We start from the raw sequence: 23,596 nt of genomic DNA, 5'->3' as shown, positions 1-23,596 counted from the left end.
TCAGTTTTCTCCCACAATGTTGAGTTCAACACAGCATTGAAGTGAGGTTGTTGGGGGGAACTCTGGAGGGGTTGAAATCCCTCCGGAAATCAGTGCAACAAGTCTGCATTTTACACCAGGGACTTTGTGAAGCTGGTTGAAAACAATGTCCTGCATGAGTGTTCAGCACAGCTTATAGACTGGATCTTGGTGTTTGCTGGGCATTCATGATGATTATAGTGCAAGTAATACCTTGATCTCAAGTACAGATGTGCTATTCAGCGAAGGAACAATAAATTTATATGTTGCCATTTCAGAAGATTGAAATCCCTGATTGGTGGTATCTTTAAAGTCCACCCATTTTCATTTCCTGCTTGTTCTTGCACTTCATCCACGGAAAGTTTGCTCATCAGAGCAATCTCTGGAGACCTAGGATATGAGTACTGCTCCTGCGTGCCTGGTGACAGTGCTCTCTGCCTGGAGCCCAGCACTTTCTGAGTCCTGATTCACATTTGGCTGCTTGTGTTGGAGTAGCATTTCTATGCTTAGGGCCCATAATCCTAGATGCCTTATTTAACCTGACCAAGGGCAGGGGTTAAGGAAGAGGTATCCGAATCAGAAGATAAGGTTCCTTTTCTTAAAGTGGATTCAGAAGCTCCCCCACTGCTGGGAGAGGAGAGGGAAGTTTTTCCTGTGAACATACATACTCCTTCGGATTCCAGGGGTGGCAAGTGTAACAAGAGCTGGGATTTCCCCAGAGCACAGACTAGTTAGGAAACCTTTCGCTGCCCCCATTCCCGGGACAGGCTCCCACCTGGATGGTTGGAGGGTGTTCCTGTTTGGTGTGCCCTCTGTGACCATCAGAGGGCAGTACTGACATCCCTTGGACTCCCTGTGGTGGCCTTTGGGAGGTCAAACTGTCCGGCTTCACAGCTCTTTAAAAAACTTGTCTTTTTCATGCTCCTTTACAATCTTGAAACTAGTTGCTGGTCAAAAGTTACCTAATCAAATACTAAAAATGGTGAAATGAACACAGTGGATTAGTTAGGTGCCTGGGCCTGTGGCAGATTGCTGTGACAGAATATGGCACAGTTGGGTACAGCTGTGCTGTGTTGGAGATCACAGCACGATTCTCTGAAGTGATGAACAAGTCTTGGTAAAGTTAAGAATAAAGTGGAATATGAGCAAAGTTACTGCACTCTTGGGAATTTCAGTATATATTAAAACTGAATTTTTTATGGAAAAGATTAAAAACTCCTGTAATTACAAACAGGCTTTTCAGCTGGTTATACTTGAATATCCAGCAGCATATTTGAAAGTTCTGTTTCACGAAGGATTGTCGGTGTACTGTGTGTGATGTTTGGCATCCTTGGACCTCGCCCACCTAAATGCCAGTACCCACTGACCCCTTCTGTGCCATCATTGTGACCAGCAAAACATCCCTGTGAATTTCTAGAACAGCACCTGGGGCAGGAGCCTTCCTCACCAGCAGCCCCTGGCTTGTTGGTTTCTAGAGGTCTGGGGCCAGCTGAACTGTACATGGACATGCTGTCCCTGGGCTGGGACAGTGGCCTCCTTCTGTCAAGGTGTCCTGGGGCCAGCGGTGCACTTGTTCAGACCCTTGCTCCTGGGAGACAGGCCCCACTCCAGCTGTGCCCAGGCCAAGGGTGAAGCTGCCTTCCCACCCGCCCCCTGCTCCAGGCTCTCTCCAACACACTCACAGTGGCAGCTGGGGTGTATCGGCAAAAACCACAGCCCAAAGGGTCTTCAAATCCAGAGTGGCCACAGACCACAGCCTGCCTCTCAGTAAATCCTGCACAGCATTGAGCCTTGAGCCATCAGAACAGCCAGTGCTTTGCGGGCTAAGTGAAGATGAAGTAGCTAGTCTGCTCTTAGGGACTGTGGTCAGAAAGCCTTACCTGTCAACCAGGCAGTGAGTCCTAGGTGTGAGGCTGGATGTGAACTGGGTGGAGGCTGCCAGCTCCCTCTACCCCTCTGACTTCCCCAGGTAGGATGAGCAGACACCTGAGCTGCAGTTGTGCCCCTCCTCACAGTGTGGGCATTTGCTGGATTAATTTTTTAGCAGATAATTTACACACCATCAAATTTGTATACTTTAGTAGTTTTTAGTATAGTCTATGTTGGGCAAATACTACTGCTTTCCAATTCTCCAACATTTCTATCACCCCAGCAAGAAATTTTGAACCTGTTAGGAGTCCCAAATCCCACCTTTCCCATACCCTAGCAGCCCACTCATATACTTCCTGTCTCCATGGATTTCCCTATTCTGGATCTTTCATATAAATGGCATCATGTGGTATGTGGCATTTTGTGTCTGGCCTCTTTCACTTAGTACAGTATTTTCTAGGTTAATTCATGTAGCATGTATCACTACTTTACTCCTTTTCATGGCTGAGTAATATTCCATTGTAAGGACATACATTTTAATTTATCCATTCATCAGTTGCTAGATTTGCTTCCCTTATCTCTGTATATTCATATCACCTGAGGGCCTCACCAACCTGGTTTGCCCTGCTAAACCAAGAGAACACTTAGGAGAGGCCCAGGCCTAACAGAAGGACATTAAGCAGACTGTCCTTTTCCTTTGGGCTATCTTAGCAAGCTCAGCTTCCCTTGTGGGCTACTGAACCCAAGTGTCACTGGACAGAAAGAAAATTCATCCCACCCTTTTTTTTTAATTAAAGATTGCAAAGATACATGATAACAAGAAATGAAGATACTAGATAAAAATTTCAAATATACATATATATATATGTCAGCAGAAAAAGGATATGAAATGAAATAAATAAGAATTTATGTAACAGACTAATCAAAATACATTAGTTTGATATGATCTTCAAACATTGTGTTCTTTCTCATTTTCTTATATTTTTTAAATAATGTAATTCTAAATAAAACAAAGTTACATATTATAGTTGAGAAACTGTCCTCAAAATTTTATGATTTATAAACTCCTTGGTTTTATTAATTGATAAGTATCATATACTTGATTGTACCACTTACATTTTCTAACAAAACTTCCCACAGAAAATATACTTATATTTGAAATCCAAAAAGCAACTAAAAAAATTCACATTTTTAAGATCAGATTTTTCTGTTTCTATTTTATTATATCCCATACTTATTTTGATTATATTTTTATAAGCATAATGATAAGAATTTAACACCACTAGATATGTAATATTCTTCCCAAACAAATGACTATGAATTAAGTCAAGCATGTAATTTAAAGAAATCATAAGGTTGCCAGAGAAACTATCAATATGCCAAATGTGCACAATCCTACCACATTCATGCCCATGTTTCTCATTTGATAGTGCACACATATATGTAAAAACATACCCCCCACACATATACACAATGCATATTTTCTACAATACAGTATATACTTAGGTATAATAAAACAGTGCAGTGATGTGTGGAATGTTGGTGATTTGTATAATTTGAAAAAAACCAAATATCTTTGAGGGAGTTGGAGAATTTGTAATATGTACCAGATACGAAATGATATTAATGATAAGTATAGTTATCATAAAATTTACTTAAAAATTAATATTCATCATCAGTAGAAAATAGGTACAAAGATATATTGAAAACATAATAACATTTATCTTAACAAATTTCCAACCAAACAAGCTGTAGTGACAGAAAAGGAAGTTTGTAGAAAGCAGAGATGATAGAGGAAAATGACAGATGGACCTTAATAATACTTTTCATACTACTCATATATACAGATTTCATAAATTCTCAAATAAAAAAGCAAAGAATGAGAACCAAAATAACTCATCAATTTGGGAGACCAACACATAGAGACAAGGATTAATGTATTGATAAATTTTGAAAATATGAAATGTAAAGACAGATTTAGCTCAATAGTGCTGCATCTGCCTAGCCAGAATAATGTGCTGAGTTTAATCCCCAGCATCAGAGGAAGAAAAATAAAAATGAAAAAAAGAGGGGGGGGGAAAGCATATATACTTTATGACATACTCAATAAATTTAAAATAAATTATTTGTTATCTCTTCCTCTTGAATTGTTCCCTTCACAAGGATGTAGTGAACTTTTTTGTCTCTTTCAATCAGTTTAAGTTTGAAACTTTGTGAATAAGAATGCTACCCCTGCTTTTTTATGGGGGGGGCTCCTGTTACATGAAGAAGTTTTCTGTCCTTTCACTTTCAGTCTATGGGCTTCTTTTTACACTGAACGTGTCTTGTATACAACATATTATTGGATCCTGCTTCTTAATCCATTCTGCTGGCCTATTTCTCGATTGGTGAATTGAGGCTGTTAATATTGATGATTATAACTGATATGTACTAACTTACTATGGTTTTTTTTTCCCCACCTCCTTTTAGTTTCTTGGCTTGCCTATTTGATTTGCTCTCTTGGGCCTCATTGTGTTGTTACCTTCATTGTCTTTTTCTAGGATATTGTTTAGAATTCGTTGTAGTGCTGGTTTGGTATTCGTAAAGTTTCTCAGGTGTTCTTTATCATGGAAATATCTTATTTCCCCATTCATTTTAAAAGAAAGTTTTGCAGGATACATCAGTCTAGGTTGGAGGTTGTTTTCTTTTAGTACTTGAAATATCTCATTCCAGGATCTCCTTAATCTAAGGGTTTATATTGAAAAGTCTGCTGTGATTCTGATAGGCTTTCCTTTGCATGTAATTTGTTTCTTGTCTCTTACTGCTTGTAGTATATTTTGTTCTTCTGTTGGATTTCTGGGATCTTGATTATTATATGTCTAGGTGTAGATTTTTTTTTTTTATCACGGCTAGTTGGAGTCCTATATGACTCACTTATCTGTATGTCAAATTCTTCCCCTCTGTTTAGGAAGTTTTCTATAATTAATTCTGTGAATAGCTTTTTTAAGTCATTTACATTTTCTCCTACTACTTCTTGAATTCCTATCAATCTTATGTTATTCTTCTTAGTATCGTCTAAGAGTTGTTGTATCAATTTCTCATGATCCCCTGTTTTTAAGAGACCTCTCTTTTCTCGGTCACTGCAATTTTATATTCTATATCTGAGATTCTATCTTTGGACTCTTTATTCTTTTGTGAACACACTCAATGGAGTTTTTAATCTCCTGGATATCTGTTTGAATCTGTCCTATGGATTCCATTTCTTTCTTGTATTGGGCATTTATTGTTTCCAATTCTTTCTTATGCTGGACATTCATGGCTTCTATCATGGTCCTGAGCTCATCTATTTTCCTCTCAGTTTCTGTTCTAGAGTCATGAATTATAACTTTCATTTTGCTTGTCATCTCTATGATTATCTGGGAAATTACTTCTGTTTTATATTTCTCTAGAGCCTGATTGATCAGTTTTGTTATTTCCTGCGCTTTGAGTTCAGGGTGTCCTGATGATTTACTGTCAGACTTTTCATCCTCATTTGCCCCACTGTTTGCCATTGGTGAACTGGAAGTCTGTCCCTGTATTTTGCTTAAGCGTTTTCTCATTTTTACTATTGTTGTTGGGTTATCTTTAGTTTAAACCTTAGGTTATTATTTAAATCTTCCTGATATAGTTGGGCTGCAGCCCATTGGTCTCTAATGACTCACAGACATGCTCATTTTCATAGTACTGAAGAAAACAGCTCATTGAATCAATCACAATCCTTTATCCTAATTGATACAATCAGCACCACAATATAATGAAGCACAATTTGCAAACTGACCACTTATGGTAGTCATCAATCTATCACCTTCAAACCATGTGAATTTAATTAAAATCAAGAAGCAATCCGAAGTACGCTTACAGTAAATAAACTTTTCAATAAGGATATCTACCATTTACAATGGGGGCTTAAAGTTAAGACAGGAGAAGTAGATAAGTATAAGAATTAGAGAAGGTTTCATATGAAGCCAAAAGACGTAGAATGACCAGACAATCGTCAGGAAATTGTTAAATTCAAAAAGAACAAACAAAATAGAAATAATAGTAACCCTTGAGTAAGGTAGAATAACATAAGAAAAGAACATAGAGAAAAAAATAATAATAGAAGAAATCTGAATTAGGACAAGAGCCGAAACAAAAAGGGAGATGAGGGATACTATAGTGGAGTAAGAGACTGAGTTAGAGAAAGACAACAAAACAAAACAAAATTGCAGAGTAGGACGAAAAAAAAGAAAAATGAGTTTGAAGGGCCTCTTTCAGACTATATCACTGCTGTCATAATATACAATATGTGCTGCCATTTGCAGAGCCGAGTCCCCTGACCTCAGCTAGCTGGTGGCAGAACCCCACAAAGCAGACTGAGCTCCGGCTGCAAGGCCCACACTAAGTTCCCTGACCTCCTAAAGGGCTGAACTCCACTCAGGTCTACTATAAGTTTCCCCCACCACTTCTTTAAAGATGTTCAAAATTGAAAGTGCCAGAAAATACTCTTTATGACCACCTCTGCCTCTACAGAATAGGTCCAAAGCCTGGTGCAATCAGGAGGTCTGAAAGCGCGAGGGGGAAGGTTGGGGGGGTTCGGGGGGTGCCCGCGCGGCTACCTTTCCAGTGCTGAAGATGGCGGCAGAGGTGCCAGCAGGGGAGGGCTGGGCCGAGAAGACCCTCTGGTGCTGAAGATGGTGGACGCAGCCTGCAGGAGAGGGCGCGGCCGAGAAGACCCTCTGGTGTTAAAGATGGCGGGAACGCTGCGAGGTGGGCGTGGCCGAGAACACCCTCTGTGCTGAAGATGGCGGGAAGGCCGAGGGGTGGGCGTGGCCGAGAAGACTCTCTGTGCTGAAGATGGCGGGAAGGCCGAGGGGTGGGCGTGGCCGAGAACACCCTCTGTGCTGAAGATGGCGGACACAGCCTGCAGGAGAGGGCGCAGCCCAGAAGACCCACTGGTGCTGAAGATGGCAGGAACGCCAGACTCCCACCCTTTCTTTGATCCTTTCTACTTATGGTCCTAGTCCAGTAAGGGCCACTCTGCAGCCACTTTCCATGTCACCAGCCCCAAATATGACAATTTTGCACATTGCCTTTTGTGAATTGTCCACGGATCTTTGGTCAGCTCTGAACTTCACCAGGGACAAAAGTGTTCTCTGAGGGGTTTAGCACAAGCTGCACATGCAGGTGGGGTCCCGCGTGCCCACCGTCACCCTGGGGGTCCAGCCCGGGCCGCTCCTCAGTCAGCTGTGGCTCCTTTGTCAGAGATGCGGGCTCGGCAGGCAGGTGTCTGCCTTTAATGACTGATCCGGCGCACACTCTCAGCTCAGAACCACACCCTGCTTCGTTTTCCTCTTCCCGTCACTGTGAACAGTGAGATAATGAAACACCTTCCCGGAGTGGGGAGAAAGGCTCCGACCAGGCCTGTGGCAGCTAGATCACAGCCTGCGCCACTGGTTCCCTGGTGCTCCACATGCCACGGACGCACCGGCACCTACAACCTCAGCCCACAGACGCCCACCCAGCTGCCCCTGCTCGTGGTACAGTGCTGTCCACCGGAGTTCCACGGCAAGCGTGCTGCCTCTCCGCCTGCACAGGACCCATCACCGATGGCTTCTGCACAGGGGCTGGGTGGAGACACGAGCTGGTCTCCTGAGCGCTGTCCAGACCTCACTGCCCCGGAGTGGGGCGGACTGGACCAGTGGGCCTCTGCCTCCTTGCTGCCGAGCTCCGCCTGTGCATTTTGGGTCTGTCTGCAAACTGTGCACTTTTATCTTGAAATGAGCCACGTTGAACAGTTGGCCCTCTGTGCCCAAGGGGTCTGTATCCAGATCCAGCCAATCTCAGATCAAAAATACTTCAAAGTGTTATCTGTACAGACCGTTTACAGACTTCTATTTCCCTTTTTTTCATTAAGTTTATTGGTACATCCGAGGTAAGCAAGTTACAGTCATCATTGGGATCTTGTCCCTTTACATGACATATCTTCGTTCTTATTTGTATTTATTTATTTGGGGATTAAACTCAGGGCCTTGCGCTTGTGAGGTAGCCATGGTGCCACTGAGCTAAATCCCTGGCCCAGGCCGTATTTATTTTTAAAGCAACTGTCATGTCACTAAATACTTGTCTTAAAGACAATAGAAGGAAAACAACAACAGAAATAAGAACAGTGTAACACAATTGTGAGACTCCACCCGGGTCTGAGCCTGTAGCTGGCTGCCTCTGTCGAAACGGGAGAGGAGTCAGTGCTGGAAGGTGAAGATACTCGCACCAAACAGGTGTCCCCCATGTCAGTGGAGAGGCAGGGATTATCGGGGACCCTGATCACATGCAGTCAGGTACGGAAAGCCTGCCCCATGGCACTGAAGCCCGAAGCTGCACACCTGTGCATGCCCACAATGCCACACATTCTGGGCTGATCGCTGAACTCAACAGCCAGCAAACTTGAAGACATCTTGGAGTAGGAATTTCTCAAATGAACTATTTTGACAGCTCCCCTACTTGAAAAACAATTTCCCCTAACATAATTGTTTTTAATCTTTTTTTTTTTTTTTTTGGTATTTTGAGACCGGGTCTCACTGTGTAGTTGAGGCTGACCTGGAACTCACTATGTAGCCCAGGCTGGTCTCGAACTCACAGTGATCCTCCTGCCTCAGCCTCCTGAGTGCTGGGATTACAGGTGTGCACCACCACACCAGGCTAATTGTTTTTAATCTTTGCTAAAGTAATCCTTTTTGTCATCACAAAAGATTTTGGCTAAACTCTGCCTTTTGATAAACTTGAGACATTGGACACATTATGTTTAAATATCACATTGTTTCTCTTATGTGGGAAACCCAAAGTATGGGAAAAAATGGAAACAAAACTTGTATAGATCAAGAGGGGAAGAAGAGTTGAAAGAAAGATAGAGGAATGAGAGAAAAAGACTCAAGATATGTACAGGTGCAAAATTCCTACAGTGAATGTGATCATGATATATATCAAAAGCATACCAATAAAATTAAAAACATTTAACTGTCAAATTTTAAAAAAAATACCTTTTAACTAGCAGTTATGTAATTTTCTGTTTAAATTTTACCCACACACATGACAGAGCTGCTCAGGAGAGACAGTGTTGACTCCAAGTTAACATAATTTTAGCCAAAAGGCAAGAAATTTGGTTTTGCTGTCAATGGACATATCCGCCTTAGGTTGTTGGGAGAACTGGACAAAGCTTGCTTGTTCTGCTGTGAATGGCTTTTGGGACCTCAGCTTGAGAGCCGCTGCTGTGAGTCATAGCTTGGGGACAGAGAGGTTAGCAGAGTGTGGTGTGAAATGACTTGCGGGTAGGTGGCCGGAACCTGCACATTCTTGCTTCTGAGATCAACTTCTAGGAGAAGCCAAGGACAGCCAAGTTTCATTTATTATAAACATACAGTCACGAAAGAGAATGTTCTAAACAAGGCAACGATTTCCAGCTTGGATTATGAATTTCCTGTAATCATTTGATTGTATCACAGATGCATTTCAGCTTCAATTTTAGCTTGACTTTTCAATTTCCTTCCCTCCTCTCATAATGCCCAAGTACATCACAAATTCCTACAGAAGCAGTTAAGCAACTGTATCTTAACACACTGTGGTTTGCCCATTTCATAAATTTAGAATACAGCCTGGGCAAGGAGACTCCAGCAAGATTTGGAGTGGGACAGAGATTTATGCCCATTTCTGTTCTAGTCCATCCACAGGGAACAGTTCTTACTTCATTTTCAGCGTTTCCATAACTGTAGTAATGACCTCTGAAAGTTTTTTGTCCACACTGACTTGGATGAAGTTTTCTGGAGCTGTTGGGGGCTCCAGAGTATCGAACTGGGACTGCAGCAACTCAGGAGGCATGAAATGTCCTTGTCTTTTGCATAAGCGTTCAGAGATGACCTTGAAAGAGCCACTGAGATGCACCACCAAGAGCTGCACCTTGGCCAACTTTCCTTCCTTTGACTCCCCGCACTTTGGAGGGACACTGTCTTCTCCTCTTATTAGGATGTCTCTGTACATTTTCTTCAGGGCTGAGCAGGCTAGAACTACACGCTGTCCTGATGCTGTATCTCTTTTTTTTTTTTTTTTTTTTTTTAAGGGAGGACAAAGAATGCAGACATTCAAAATAATTACCATCATTCTAGGTGGACTCGTCTCTGCCAGTAGGCGTTAGAAATGCAGTTTAGGCACTGGGCATAATTGCTTTGGGTTAAAGATCGACAACTGGGGAACTGCAGCCTGGGACAGTCACTGCCGGGTGCCCCTTGTCATTAATGGGCCACTTGGGCTAGCTGCTGACATAAGGGAGCCTACTGAGGTGCCTGGGATACAGATGCGGGGTGGCTGTCTCGGCACACGATGTGCCCCGGAGCCAGGCAGACAGCTCAGTCCCGCGGCACATTCAGGGGTCTGCATTCTACACTGGGCTTCTCATCATCCACCCTGCAGAGAGGCTGGGGGAACCTGGGGGAGGTGCTGGAGAAAGTGGGGGAGCAGGCAGTGGGCAGGGCGAGCAGGATGTGAGATGTGTACAGGGACCCCGAGGAGAAAACCCGAGGCAGTGCGACCTAGCATAAGGGAACCTGGAGTAAGCCACTGAGTCTACCCCGCTGCAGTGTGGCTGGCAGTGACCCGGGGCCGGGAAAGGACTCTTGAGAGACAAAGAGCTGGCCTGAATATCTGGTCAAAAGCTCTCTTCAGAACTTAAGTTTGGGCTTAGAGCAAGTTAGACTGGGGTCTAGTGGGTGGAAGGGCATTATCAGAAATGAATTTACAGACAGAGCCTTGGCTCTTCCTGGGCCATGGTGAGGCCCTGCTTATTCTAGATCTAGTCTGTGTCCTGGCCACTGGGTCCCAATCTAACTTGCTCTAAAACTGCAGCGAAGCCCCTCCACATCCAAGTTCTTCCTGGCTTCTGCTTCCACTGCAGGCCACTATTATTGTAGCGACTCTGATGAGGCTACTGATGACAGAGACCCAGATGAGCAGGAGTTCCCAAACCCTGAAGCCCCTTAACCTTAAGCGCATGTGAAGACTGGGCTCCAACCATATCAATAGGGTGTGAAAAAAAGCACACTGAATTTTTTTTTTTTTTTTTTTTTTTTTTTTTTTTTTTTTTTTTTTTTTTTTTTTGGTACCGGGGGTAGAATTTGGGTCCTTGCGCTTGTGAGGCAGGAGTAGAACCACTGAGCTAAATCCCCAGCCCCTAGCACACTTGAATTTTTAGTTGTAAACACATCCTGACTTCCTATACCCAGATGGTTTTGGTTTGATCAAACACAACTTCCTAGGGAGTAAGATGCATAGCCTACTTCTTGCCTTTTCTTTATTCTTCAGTTCCATCCGGGATTTCCAGCAGGGCCAGGCCTGGCTGCCAGTCAGAGACATGATTCAGAGCTGGACAATGAAGCCTACAATCCTGGTGGCCAGTTACCCGCACTCTTTACGGATGACCCCAGACCACCCTGGTTGTCACAGCTTGAAGCAGGGGAGGAAAAGTGTTGACTTAGATGGACTATAACAGGGGTGGCATCAGTTAATAGTCCTGATGATTTACTTTCTATCAGTCATTGTTCTAAGTGTAGCCCATGCACCCTCTTATCCTCAACAGTCTGTGAGCAGGAACTGTGGGTGGAAGCCACGTGGCTGATGGAAACCCCAGCCAGGACTAACCACGGACCGGAGAGAACCATGGCCCCAGAGCCGTAGTGAACAGCACACCATTTGTGGCTACTTGAAATCAGCATTGTTACTTGGTGGAAGAGCATTCTATTTCTGGGATCCTTTCTCAACAGCCAGTTGTGATTTCGAGAGTGAACTCCCCACTATTCTTTCTGACAGGATTCTTTACTCACTGGCTAGATGGGCTTCTTACCTTAGCAAAATGTCATGCAAGTTGCAGAGCCATGGCCTCCTGTCCTGGAATCAGAGCAAACACAAAGGTACTTCTCACAAATGTTAAGGTCCAGAGAGATCTTTCTTTGTGCTTTTAAGGAGATCAGTGCCTAGCCGAGGGGCCAATTTACCGGGCAGTGAACCAAGAAATTTTGGCACCAGGAATCAAACTCAGGACCTGGCACTTGTGAGGTAGGCGGCGGAACCATTGAGCTACATCCCCGGCCCAAGAAATACTTTCTTGGCTTGAGTGTCAGTTGTTCTTTTCCTAAGAACTGTGGTTCCTCCTTGAGTCTGCACAATCAAACCTGTCTGTGGTTCTAATACACATATCGCCGATCTCCTACCCCACCTCAGGGCCTCTCACAGGCAGAGAAGAGCTCACACACCCACTATGTCAGCTGCGCTCTGGTCCCACTCATCAACCCCCACCCAAACCAAAACTCCTCAGAAAGACGCATTATGAGAAGTTTGTTTCATTTTGGTTTTGTTTTTTGCAGTGTTGGGAACTGAACCTGGGGCCTCCCACAGGCTGGACAGGTGCTCTACTACTGAGCCAAATCCCCAGCCTGACAATTCCACTTTGGCCAAGAAGACAGAAGTTGTTACATAGCACACCCTATGGTGTCTCGCAAATAAATCTCCTGCACAGGGGTAAATTTGGAATATTGGCCAGACGGCACTGCAAACAAAGACAAAAACACCTTTTGATTAGGAAAATTGAAACATAGGGAAAGCAGACTGAGGAGTACAAAGTAAACCTGTGTGTCCCAATGCGCAGCTTACGCAATCTTGCAGCCTCCAGCCCATACCCTTACCTGTGGGTCCATCCTAAATTATTTTGATGCTTACTCCAGAAATGTTATGTATTTTTCCCATTTGTTTGTTGGTACATTTAAAGCCAACGACAGTTACATTTATCTTGGGATTGTGTACCTTTATATGCTATATCTTGGTTCTTATTTTTTCCCTGCCCCCGCACCCCTCCCTATTTACAAAGACTTTGTTTCCATCTTTTCCTTTTTTCTTTTCCCATATTTCCTTCCCCTCCCCTTCCCACTTAGCCATTTTCTTCCTATTTCACACTCTCAATTACACCATCTGAACCTTACGGTTATGTATTTTTAAAAGTCCTTGCTTTTAGGTATTTGATGCTACCATTTTGTTTAGGGTTCTGAATTTAGGTACTATGTGAGACTGGCCTTTCATTCTTACATAACCCATATTTAACTCTGGTTGTATTAGCGTCATAAAATAAGGAGGACAGTGTTCCCTCTTACTTTTTTGGTACCAGGGATCAAACTTGGGACTTTGCACTTGTGAGGCAGGTGGTGGAACCACTGAGCTAAATCCCCAGCCCCCTCTTTTTCTATTGTTTGAAACTGCTTGTACATATGTGAAAAAACTCTTGGGCCTAGGGCCTTTTTTGCAGTGCAATGTGACTTCTGATTTTTTTTTTCTTTTTGTTTTGGGGTCAGTGGTTTTGAGACAGGGTTTTGCTATGTAGTCTAGGCTGGCCTTCAAAAAATCATACAAATTATTAGTCTCATTAAATTGTTGCCATGGGTACATAATGTCACTTCAATGTATTTAACAAATGAAACATCTGTTTATGTCAGCTCTTATCTGGGTGCCCTTGGTGAACAAGTGTGGTTACTTGTATAAGCATTAACAAGATGAGACTTACTGGTTCCTACTAGCAGACCATAAGAACTCTGCTAATGAAGTCAGAATGGGGGACTTTTGTGCTCTTGGAGAAGAGTGTATTGCTAATGTTTATTATTAGCAAGATTTGATAAGACCCGATTCTTCACAACCTAGATGTTCTACAGCATCTGTGCAGGAGGAAAAATAAATACCTGGAGGGGCTACATTTACACAACTTTTAAAACTGCAACTGCAACGTTGTGTTTTCTGGGCTTACAGTGAAGGAAAGGAAGAAGGGCGCCGAGGACCACAGGTAGCAGGGGTTCAACTGGACAGATTGAACTATGAAGTATTCTGTTTCTGTACGGGAGCTGCTCCTGGGGAGAGGCTCCCAAGTTCAGTTCCAGCACAAATTTGGATTTCCACTTCCCTCCAGCCATTGGTAAGTACTGACCATGGTCAGGGGATTGCAGACACTATCTTGGGTGTTTTTCAGTCCAATACTCTAGATGTCACTCTTGGTTTGAATTCATTTTTCTTTTTTTTGGGTGCTGGGATTTAGCCCATGGCCTTGTACACTTAAGCACTCTACCACTGAGTTACATTCTAGCCCTTGAGTTAACTCAGAAGACACCGTTGACTCCATCTTTATAAATTCCTCTTTCTTGTATTTCTCTTGCAGTTAGTCAAGCTGTCCTATCACATGCATAAACTAATAGAGATGAAAAAGATAATGCTGTTATTTATAAGCACTTTTAATTTTAACTTCTTGCATCTCTTCTAACAGAGCAGGGCACTGGGCCTTGAAGCATCACATGTGCGTAGTGCACGTGCTGTTTGCTACCCAAGGTTTCACTATCTTCTTCTATTGGTCCCTACCCTCACTTTTAGTCCTTCCTCTTTTCTTTCATTCTGAGAATGGAAGCTGCTGCCTTTGCACTGAGCTGTATCTTATTTTTTATTTTCAGACAGCCTCACCAGGTTGTCCAGGCTGGGCTCAAACCTCTGATCCTCCTGCCTCAGTCTCCCGGCGTGCTGGGATTGCAGGTGTGTGACCACAGCCAGACCTTTACTTTTCCTTTAACCAACTAAGATTTACTTCTTGAGAATCATTTATTTGGTAGATTATCACGACCCTTAATATACTAGGAAAAGTATGACTTTTGCGGTTCGGAGATTCCTCCACTGTCTGCCCAGGTTACTTCACTGTTCTGTGCCTCTCTGGTTTACCTGTAGAACGATGATCATACATAATTCATTGAGCTGCTCTGCAGTTTAAGAAAAGGAATAAAGTCATTCTAAACATTACTTTTTGAGTGATTTAATGTATAAAAGAAGCTATCTCCAACTTTCAATTTTTCGGAGTGTTTCATTCATGAATTTGGTAGGCACTGGGATTTAATTCCACAAACACTGAATTTTTTTTTTTTGAGGTTTCAACTTCACATTTATTGCCCACTCAATGTAGGAAACTGCTAAGCCCTCAAAATGCAAAGCTTTTGACAAAATCTGCCCTCAAGGACTGCTGCTATTAGTTGCATAAAAACAATTTCAAAGGGCCAGGGATTTAGCTCAGCGGTTTGGTGGCCTGCCTTGCAAGTGCAAAGACCCGAGTTCAATCCCCAGTACCAAAAACAAAATAACAAAAAAAAAAACGAACCAAAAACAAACCCCAAAACAAAACAAAACAAAAAAAATTTCATGGAAACTAGGAAGAGCAATAGTTTGGAAAAATGGTGACACTAGAGGGTTTGGGGTAGATATTTTGCAAAAGCATTAAAGTTCATACGCTTGGAAAATATAGTCACCCCAAAAACTGTTTCACCTAATAACCCCAGTCTATAGTTGTCAGATGCCAGCCATCTTTTTACGTCCATTTTTGCCACTGTTTTCTCATCTTTTTTTTTTTAAATTGAGTTTATTGGCACATTCTAGGTACAAAGCACAGTTACATTCATTACTGGGATCCTGTACCTTTACATGGCAGGAGTTTTCTCATCTTTATCTACTTCACTGTCTTCCTAGCCACTACAACATGACTTTTCTGAGTATTCTAGCATTTTAGCAAAGTTACTTCAAAAGCATGAGAAGTCAAAATGATTGTATGATTTTACTTAGAAATTAATACTAAGGAAATACATGCTTCCAAATTCCTAAATAACTCAAGTGTTACACACCAGCGTAACATTTATATGCAAATGTCTAAGAGGGTACTGTTGCTTAATTTAAAATAAATCCATAAGAAATTATTAAATCATTAAAATTTATTTTTCAAAGACTTTGGGCCAGGTATTTGGCTCAGTGGTTCATCCGCCTGCTTCACAAGCACAATGGCCCAAGTTCTATCCCTGGCACCATAAAAAAAAAAAAAAAAAAAAAAAGACTTTATTAAACAAGGCAGAACATACTCTATTCTAACATGCACTTCTAAGGTAATGTAGCTAAACGAAAACCACTTGTTTTCTGTGTAAAAAGCACCTGCTTCATGAGTGCACTCAGTGCAAATAAAATGTACTTAGAATTCCACATCATAATTTGAATAGAGGCCGAGTGTTATCCCCCCACTTTTTTTCATGTGGAAGAAAATTTCTTTGAAAAAAAAAATTTTTTTTTTGGTACTGGGGATCGAACTCGGGTCCTTGTGCTTGCGAGGCAGGGGCAGCACCACTGAGCTAAATCCCCGGCCCGAAAATCTTTTGAAGCTTGGACATTCCACAACTGTATTCCCCAGGATCATTCTGTAGCCTTCAGGATTTGGACGGTACAAGGGAGGCTTCAACTGAGCCTTTCAGAGAGAACTGTCCAGCCTGCACGGTCTCATCAGCCAGGAGAATGCTGGCAGCAATCGAGTGTGGAGCCCAGCAGCTGCCTCTTCACATGCAGCTCTCCTACACTTCCGCTGCTACCATCTGCTCTCCTGTGCTCAAGTCCACACCCACAAGCTGACCTGACCTGGAACATTCCACTTGCATTCTGACTAACGTTTCCTGAAAATCAAAGCCAGAGTCCTGAGTAGGGGCCTTGGGAATAATGAGCAATGTATCAGCAAATGCTTAGACTCTGTGCAGGCCCTACTGTGGCTTGCATTTAATCTGGGCTACTGTTCTAGTACCTGGAGCCATGCAGCCACCATCCACAGCCTTTTTTACAGCCCTCCAGCCACCTATTGTGTTTGAGCTGAGGGATAGTGTGCTTCTTTGGTCCTCTGACCAATGGGACACCGTGGGAATGTTACTATTCTCAATAAAGGTGAACTCCCAATGCATGTGCATAAGCCAGTCTTGCACGTCCCAGTCAGGATTTGGGTCATCAAAAGAATCTACCCCCCACAAAAGAATTTACCCTACCACAAGCAAGGGTCAGCCTCTCTGTATTTTCCCTTTAGCTCTATGCAGAGCTACTATGCCTTCTTTTGCAAGAGCATTAAGGAAAAGGTGTCAATTTCCCTTCGATTAATAACAAATTCTTATTCTGAATCACACTTTCTTTTGTAGTTGTTTTTTTACGCTTTCTTCAATGAATTTTCTTTTAGCTTTTACTGGTTTTTCTCTCTTCTGTATTCTTATAGAAAAAGCCCAAACTCACTTTGCGGGGGGATTCTAAGGAAACACTGCTCAGGAAGATGTATGCATTCATGCATTTTCCACTATTTTTTTATACCAGATGCCATGCTTCAAGGTTCAAGGCCTCTGATTCAGCTTGTATGGGTTTCAAATTTATGTCTCATCTCCATGATCTCAACCTTGAATGGGCTGATAGGTCCATCTTTTCTTCTAATGGCCAAAATGGAGTCTGCTATAGCCTCTATGAAGACATCTGCAGGTTCAGCATGAACTTTAGGACGTAGAGATATTCTGGCCACATCTATAAGTCTAGCCATCTCTCTGCTCACCTTGACTTGTTCCCAAAACTTCAGGGCTTTTCCCCTTTGCAGATTTTGGTGACTGATCTAGGATGAAGACCCTCAGAAATATAGAGACCTTCCTATTTTTGCAGCTCTTCAAAGATACCGACATTGGAAGTAGCACCAGCACCAGCTGTCATCTTAGGCTGTGGCTGCCTTTGCTACTAAGGAGCCTGTTTGGTGTTGAATTTGCAGTTTGTGAAGCAGCACATTGTTTAGTAAGTGCCCAAAATGAGCATCTTGATAGTAGTCAGGGACCCCAAGTTGGTCCTTGACACATCCATCCTGCAGCCTCTGAGCTGTGCTGATGGTGACTGGCACCGCCACCTGGGTACAGGCCACTTCAGCCTTGGCATGCAGGGTCTTCATCCAAATCCTGAATGATAATGTGTGCAAAGCAGCATACTAAGAAATGGGGATATAAACATGAGTGGTGTCTCCCTTTGAGGTCTGAGTGAAACAAATCAAGGGCTCCTTGGGGCTGTTTAAATGTAAACTAATTAAAATTAAATAAAATGCAAATTTCAGTTCCTGGGTAGCACTAGTCATATTTTAAATAGCTGAAGAGCCACATGTGGCTACCATATTGGTCAGCATAGCTATAGAACATTCCAGCCATGGAGACAGGACCAGCCTAGAGAGATATCCCACCCAGGCTGTGACATGTTCCAAGGTGATGCTGATGGTATTACTATTAGTTTCCAAGCTGTGAGCCAGTAAGTCCTCATGTACCAGGCCCACGCTGTCCTACTTGGGCCAGCAGGGTCATCCAAGTAGGCTTCAGCCTCAGAGTCTGTTTGAAAAAGAGGGCTCTTAAAAAAAAATTACAATCCCAGCACTCAGGAGGCAGAGGCAGGAGGATCACCATGAAGTCATGGCTTGTCTGGGCTACATAATGAGTTCAGACCTGCGTGACCTACAAAGTGAGACCTTGTCTCAAAAAAAAAAAAAATCTGATTATAAATGTAATACCTATACTTCTAGAAAGTCTGGGAAGTACTGAAAATTTCATTCACTGAATATAGCTACTTTGGTCTCGTCTTCCAGAAATATCTACTAATTGGATTTTATAATTTTTCTGCCTTTTTTCTGGGGCTGTAGCAGAGAGTTATTCTTTCCACATGCATGCTCTCCTCTGTGTAACTTAACCAACCCTCTGCCCCCCATTCTTACCCTCCCTGGGTGCCAAGGACACAGGGGCACAGAGGCCCAGCTGGGACCTGCACCTTACTCCTAGACAGTGTGCGCTCTGCCAGGAATGTAATTCTCTCAACTTCTCAGTTTTGCTTCTCCTTGAGGTCTGCCTGACTTTACAGTTTCTCCTAGATATGTTCATTTGTGCAGTACGTAGCGTAGTCTCCCTTTATCCGTGGTCTCACCTTCCACGATTTCGGTTCCCAATGGCCAAACATGGTCCAAAAAATATGAAATGGAAATTGCAGAAATAAACAATTCATAAGTTCTAAGACTTTGATTATAATTGCTCTACTTTACTACTTGTCATTTAGTTTTTGTTAATCTCTCACTGTGCCTAACTTATCCATTAAACCCTACCACAGACGTGTTTGCACAGGAGAAACAAAGTGTACCCAGGACCGGGTGCTCTCCATGGCTGCAGGCATCCCGCGGGGGTGCTGGAATATACTGTCTACGAACCAGAAATTTCTTTCTCCTGTATATAACTTCCTCTTTTTCTGAATTCTACCTACCACATTCACATTACTTACTTTCGTGTATATGTATGTTACTAGGGTTTAAATCCAAGGCTTTTTGTACTGAGCTACATCTTCAGCCCATTATATTTTTGAGACAGTTTTGCTAAATTTTAAATGCCTATGTTAGGCCTTGAACTTGGGGTCCTCCTGCCCCAGACTCTCAGAGTGCTGGATTATAGGCACGTGCCACTCCCACCTCATATTCCCTACTTAGAAAGGGTCATGAACAAAGGAAAGATGTGTAAATGACATTTTAAAATCCATTTGAGGTGCTTTACTTGTAACTTACCTTTTATTCATACTTACCAAAGAGAAATATAAAATACCTGCGCAGTCCCATTTTATATATTCTGTGAAAGTGGCTTATGTTACCTATCTATTTATATGGTTTATAGGTGGGTGTGTGTACCGTAATAATAGTTAACATATATTGAGTACTTTGAGCACTGTGCTATGTGCATTATTCCTGTGACCTCATTTAATTCCCCTGGAATTCAATGAAATAGATCCCATTGCCATTTACTTTACAGGAAGAAAACAAGGCACAGAAAGACTAAGCCATTTGCCAGAGGTCACCCAGGCCTGTGCTGAGGCCCAGGTGACTATTATTATGTTTATTATCTCTAGCATAAGATCACTATTGTATTTAAATTATTACACTTCCCTTGTTCTATTTCCTAAAGCCAAAGTTAAACATTATTATTACTATTATTTTATTTTGTGGTACTGGGGATTGAACTCAGGACCTTATGCTTGCAAGGCAGGCACTGTGCCATTGAGCTAAATCCCCGGCCCAAAAGTTATTTTGATGGCTTAAGGTTTGAACCACTGCAAATTTACACTGCACCCTCCAAGACAAGGTTGTGTGGACTTTAGAGTGCTCTGGGACAGACCGGAGGGAGGATAGGGACTCCAGTGATTCAGGCCTGGCACAGGGAAGGTACTGAGACCACACAAGCCACAGCTGGGGGCAGCCAAGGTCAATGAAAGTGAAAACAAGCATTGGTCTTCGGCCAGTTCTAAGTGTTCCTGCCCTTTGGACACACAGCACGTGGCAGGCCCTCCCAGCCTGAGTCACAGCTAATGGTGCCTGTGAAACCACAGCCTGTACCTGGTCTGAGAGACACTGGAGGATCTGGTCCTGTAGTCCTACATAAGGGGAAAGTCATTCACTCATACCCCAAACATGCCCCAAACACTTCCTATATTTACTGTCAGGCCTGGAGATACAATGGTAACAGAGAAAGCCACAGTACCTGCCCTTCTGGGGACAAAGTCTAGTTGCTGAGATAAATATTAACCAAATTCTCAGAACATCAGTTGCTGAGTTGCAGGTCGGTCCTGGCCAACAGGCAAGTAGTGATTGGAGAGTTATTCAGGGAGGCCAGTCAGGGAGGGCTTCTCTGAGGAGGTAGCCGGGGCCTGGGATCTTCAGGGTGAGCAGGTTCCCTTGGGGAAGAGGGAAGGTCACACATTCCAGGCCAGGGGAATGTAGTCCATGAGGGACTAAGAGGGAATGGGGTGGCTCATAGAAACAGGGAGAGCACACAGCACCTAAAGGAGGCCGGAGGCCGGAAGTGGAGGACAGAGTAGATATTTAGGAATTTAGATGCCCTGGCTTTGACCTTGAGATCAGCTGGAAGCATCTTGATGGTTTTAGGAGAGTGACACTGCCACAATTGAGTTTGCAAGATTCCTCTGGCCTTGGGTAGACCCTGCCAGGATCTGGGGATGGGGTGAGGCTAGCAGGACCTTGAAGATGACGTGCTTCCCCTTGCAGAAGCCTCTGGGCCTCTTCTGCAGATTCAAATCCCGCAGCAAGGTGTGGCAGGCCCTGCCCGTGCTGGGGCAGAGGTGGTATTGAGGTGGCATTGCTGCTGCCGCCAGTTTAGAGGAGGGCTGGGCTAGAGCTACAGATGCGAAGGGCCTACTGTCACCGGGCCCTCGGGGGACCCTTGGGGAACCTGCACACGGGCTACCCCGTGACTCACCACGTGCTCCAGGAGTTCACCCTGTCACCCAGGTGTACGCGTTGGACACGGTCGCCCTTACCTGGTCAGTCAGTGGCATCCCCTTCCCCATCTTCACTCGGTTCTCCTCTGGGTGGAAGTCGTCTGCATCATAGAATTTCCAGCCCAGCTTCAGGAACAAAGGGAAGGGCATCGGTGACAGGCACTACGGCTCGAGTGACAGCCACCCTGGAGTGAGTCACCAGCAGGTGCAGAAACAGTCCCACCACCATCTTCCCTGTCCCCGCCCCAGAGACAAGAGGAAGGGCTCTGCGAAGCCATTTTACAATCTCCACTCCGGGGGTGAGGCAGCCATTTTACAATCTCCACTCCGGGGGTGAGGCAGCCCCACTTTCATTCATCACTATTTGAAATCACCAAGGAGAAAACCGAGTTGCTCCAGGGGTTCCAAGTGAGCAGAAGTGTGCGCACAAACCGTGCCAAGCCAGAAGACAGAGAAGCAATGAGACACAACACAGCAGGATGTACACTGGGGAGGCTAAGAACAGCTACCTCGGAGGCAAGCATGGCACCCACGGTCGACCTGTGGAGAGGAAACAGATGTCCCAGTCATTGCCCTTTCCAGTGTATGTGGCACTTCCTTCCTCGCTAGGATGCCTGGGAAACAGATGACTGCCCCAACTAGGGTTACAATGCTACCCTGGGTGACCTAAACCATGATGCCCTCAAACCTGGCTAGCTTGGAGACTGGCCTTTGCTATTCTCTAGGAAAATCAACAGAGATATAATTAGCCAATCATGTCTATTTCTTTTCTAAAGGTCAATATATCAGCTATCATTACCCTGAGTCATTGTGTTATGGTTCCCATTGCATAATGTTCACCCTTTGAGAGACAATATTGAGTAAAATGATAAAATTATGGTGAGGATGTTGGAAAGGGTGTCTGATGGGAATTTTAATCTCTAGCAGTACTCATGCAAAGCTTGGGGGACTCAGTAGCATCAAAGCACTGTTAAGAGATACACTCTTACTAAAGGGACCAAGTAGATGACTTGACTGACCAGAACTTGCTAACATGTGAGCCCAGGGTTCGCTGCACAGCATGGGAAGGGTCTCACAGTGGGAGATCGGGGCTGGAGCCACTGTTCTGTTACCAAAAGACTCTGCATTCTTGGTCAAGCAGTCTGTTCCTCTAGTCCTCTACTGTCTCAAGGGGAACAGAGCTACATAATTTATCCATTCACTTCTATTTCCTTTGGCAGCTGATCTTTATTGAGTGGCCCCTGGTTCCCAAGCATAACAATGAAACCACAGAGATGTGGTCTTAGCCATCTTGAGGGTAGGGATACAGTCTGGCAGACCATGATACAATTTCTAAAGCGTTGCCCAAACACCAGTCATAGAAACCTCATGTACAGAATTTTTGTTTCCTTACACCATTTTGGCATGTCCCTTCTCTTCAGTTTTGTCCACCACCCCTATAATTATTCGCTTGATTTGGGGGGGTACCGGGCATGGAACTCAGGACCTTGCACTTGCAAGGCAGGTGGCAGAACCACTGACCTAAATCCCTGACCCTCACTTGATTTCTTGATTTAATTCCTTCACTTTTAAAAATTAAATGGGTTAAAGAAAATCTTTTTCCTTCCGTTACAGAAGTATCATCGCTTGCCTTAAACAGGATGTAACAAAAAAAGATTTATAGAATAAGAATAAAATAATGTGATTAAATTCTAGCTGGATACTGCTATTTAACACTTGGGTCTTATATCACTTTTGTTATATACCAGAGAGGTGCTGAAGACATACTTGTACCGAACTGGAGACCTGCTCCTGGGTGTGACCAAAGAGCCAGAAGTTCGCCAGAACCTCTCCATTATGTTCACTCTGGGGAAGGTGTTATAGTCGACATGCTGCAGCCTCGTCGGGAACTGCTGACCCAGGTGAAGTCCGTGGCCGGTGAAAACTTGGCTGTGCACAAGGCCCAGTTAAATTAACTATGAATTCCACTGATAATCCAAAAGAAAAGCTAAGCCAAGCAGGTAGGAGATAGGAGGAAAAGGAAACACCAAGCCTGCTATTCCCTTCAAACTTCCTAAATCAGAGACCATCTGGATTTCTGAATATGTACCAGGGAGCCCAGCAGAACAAGGTCAGATCTAAGTATTACAAACTAACGCAGGCCCAAGTATCTCCCAGTGGGTTGGTCTAAATCAGGAGCAAAGAACTTAAAAAGATAGCAGACTACTGGGGTAGAAGGAAGGGATACAGAAAGAAGAGTTTTGAAAGGTTTAAGTTTGTTCCACTAGAAATGAAGGATAGTTTCACTACACTATTTAAAAAATGCTGGATTTCATGGTACACACCTGTACTCCCAGCACCAAGGGAGGCTGAGGCAGGAGGGTTGCAAGTCCAAGTCATGCCTGGGAAATTGAGAGGCCTAGTCTCAAAATTAAAAAATAAAGGGTGGAAGGGGCGGGGATTTAGCTCAGTGGTGCCGCCGCCTGCTTCGCAAGTGCAAAGATCTGAGTTCGATCACCAGTACAAAAAAAAAAAAAAAAAAAAAAAA

At 43.7% G+C, this 23,596-nt stretch overlaps 1 protein-coding gene and 1 pseudogene across 3 annotated transcripts in view; both read right to left on the bottom strand.

Annotated features, from left to right (window-relative positions):
- Positions 1-8,925: 8,925 nt before the first annotated feature.
- Positions 8,926-23,596, bottom strand: part of Idnk (IDNK gluconokinase) — a 19,101-nt gene continuing 4,430 nt past the window's right edge. Inside the window, exons 1-5 of one of the 3 annotated variants that reach the window (XM_010632905.3) lie at positions 22,837-23,009; positions 21,579-21,609; positions 21,109-21,195; positions 11,771-11,814; positions 8,926-9,967 (exon numbers count right to left, since the gene is read on the bottom strand). In XM_010632905.3, coding sequence (XP_010631207.1) covers positions 9,619-9,967; positions 11,771-11,814; positions 21,109-21,195; positions 21,579-21,609; positions 22,837-22,904 — 579 coding nt within the window. In that variant the 5' untranslated portion in view covers positions 22,905-23,009 and the 3' untranslated portion in view covers positions 8,926-9,618. Of the gene's footprint in view, positions 9,968-11,770; positions 11,815-21,108; positions 21,196-21,578; positions 21,610-22,836; positions 23,010-23,393; positions 23,537-23,596 lie in introns of those variants that run through there. The other 2 variants (XM_019208770.2, XM_010632906.3) reach the window with 2 other exon arrangements.
- LOC104868229 lies at positions 16,259-18,217 on the bottom strand (annotated as a pseudogene).

Source organism: Fukomys damarensis, unplaced genomic scaffold (assembly GCF_012274545.1).
Source record: "Fukomys damarensis isolate Sample0158 unplaced genomic scaffold, DMR_v1.0_HiC HiC_scaffold_4, whole genome shotgun sequence".
Lineage (NCBI taxonomy): Eukaryota > Metazoa > Chordata > Mammalia > Rodentia > Bathyergidae > Fukomys > Fukomys damarensis.
This window is presented reverse-complemented; position numbering and strand designations above follow the sequence as displayed.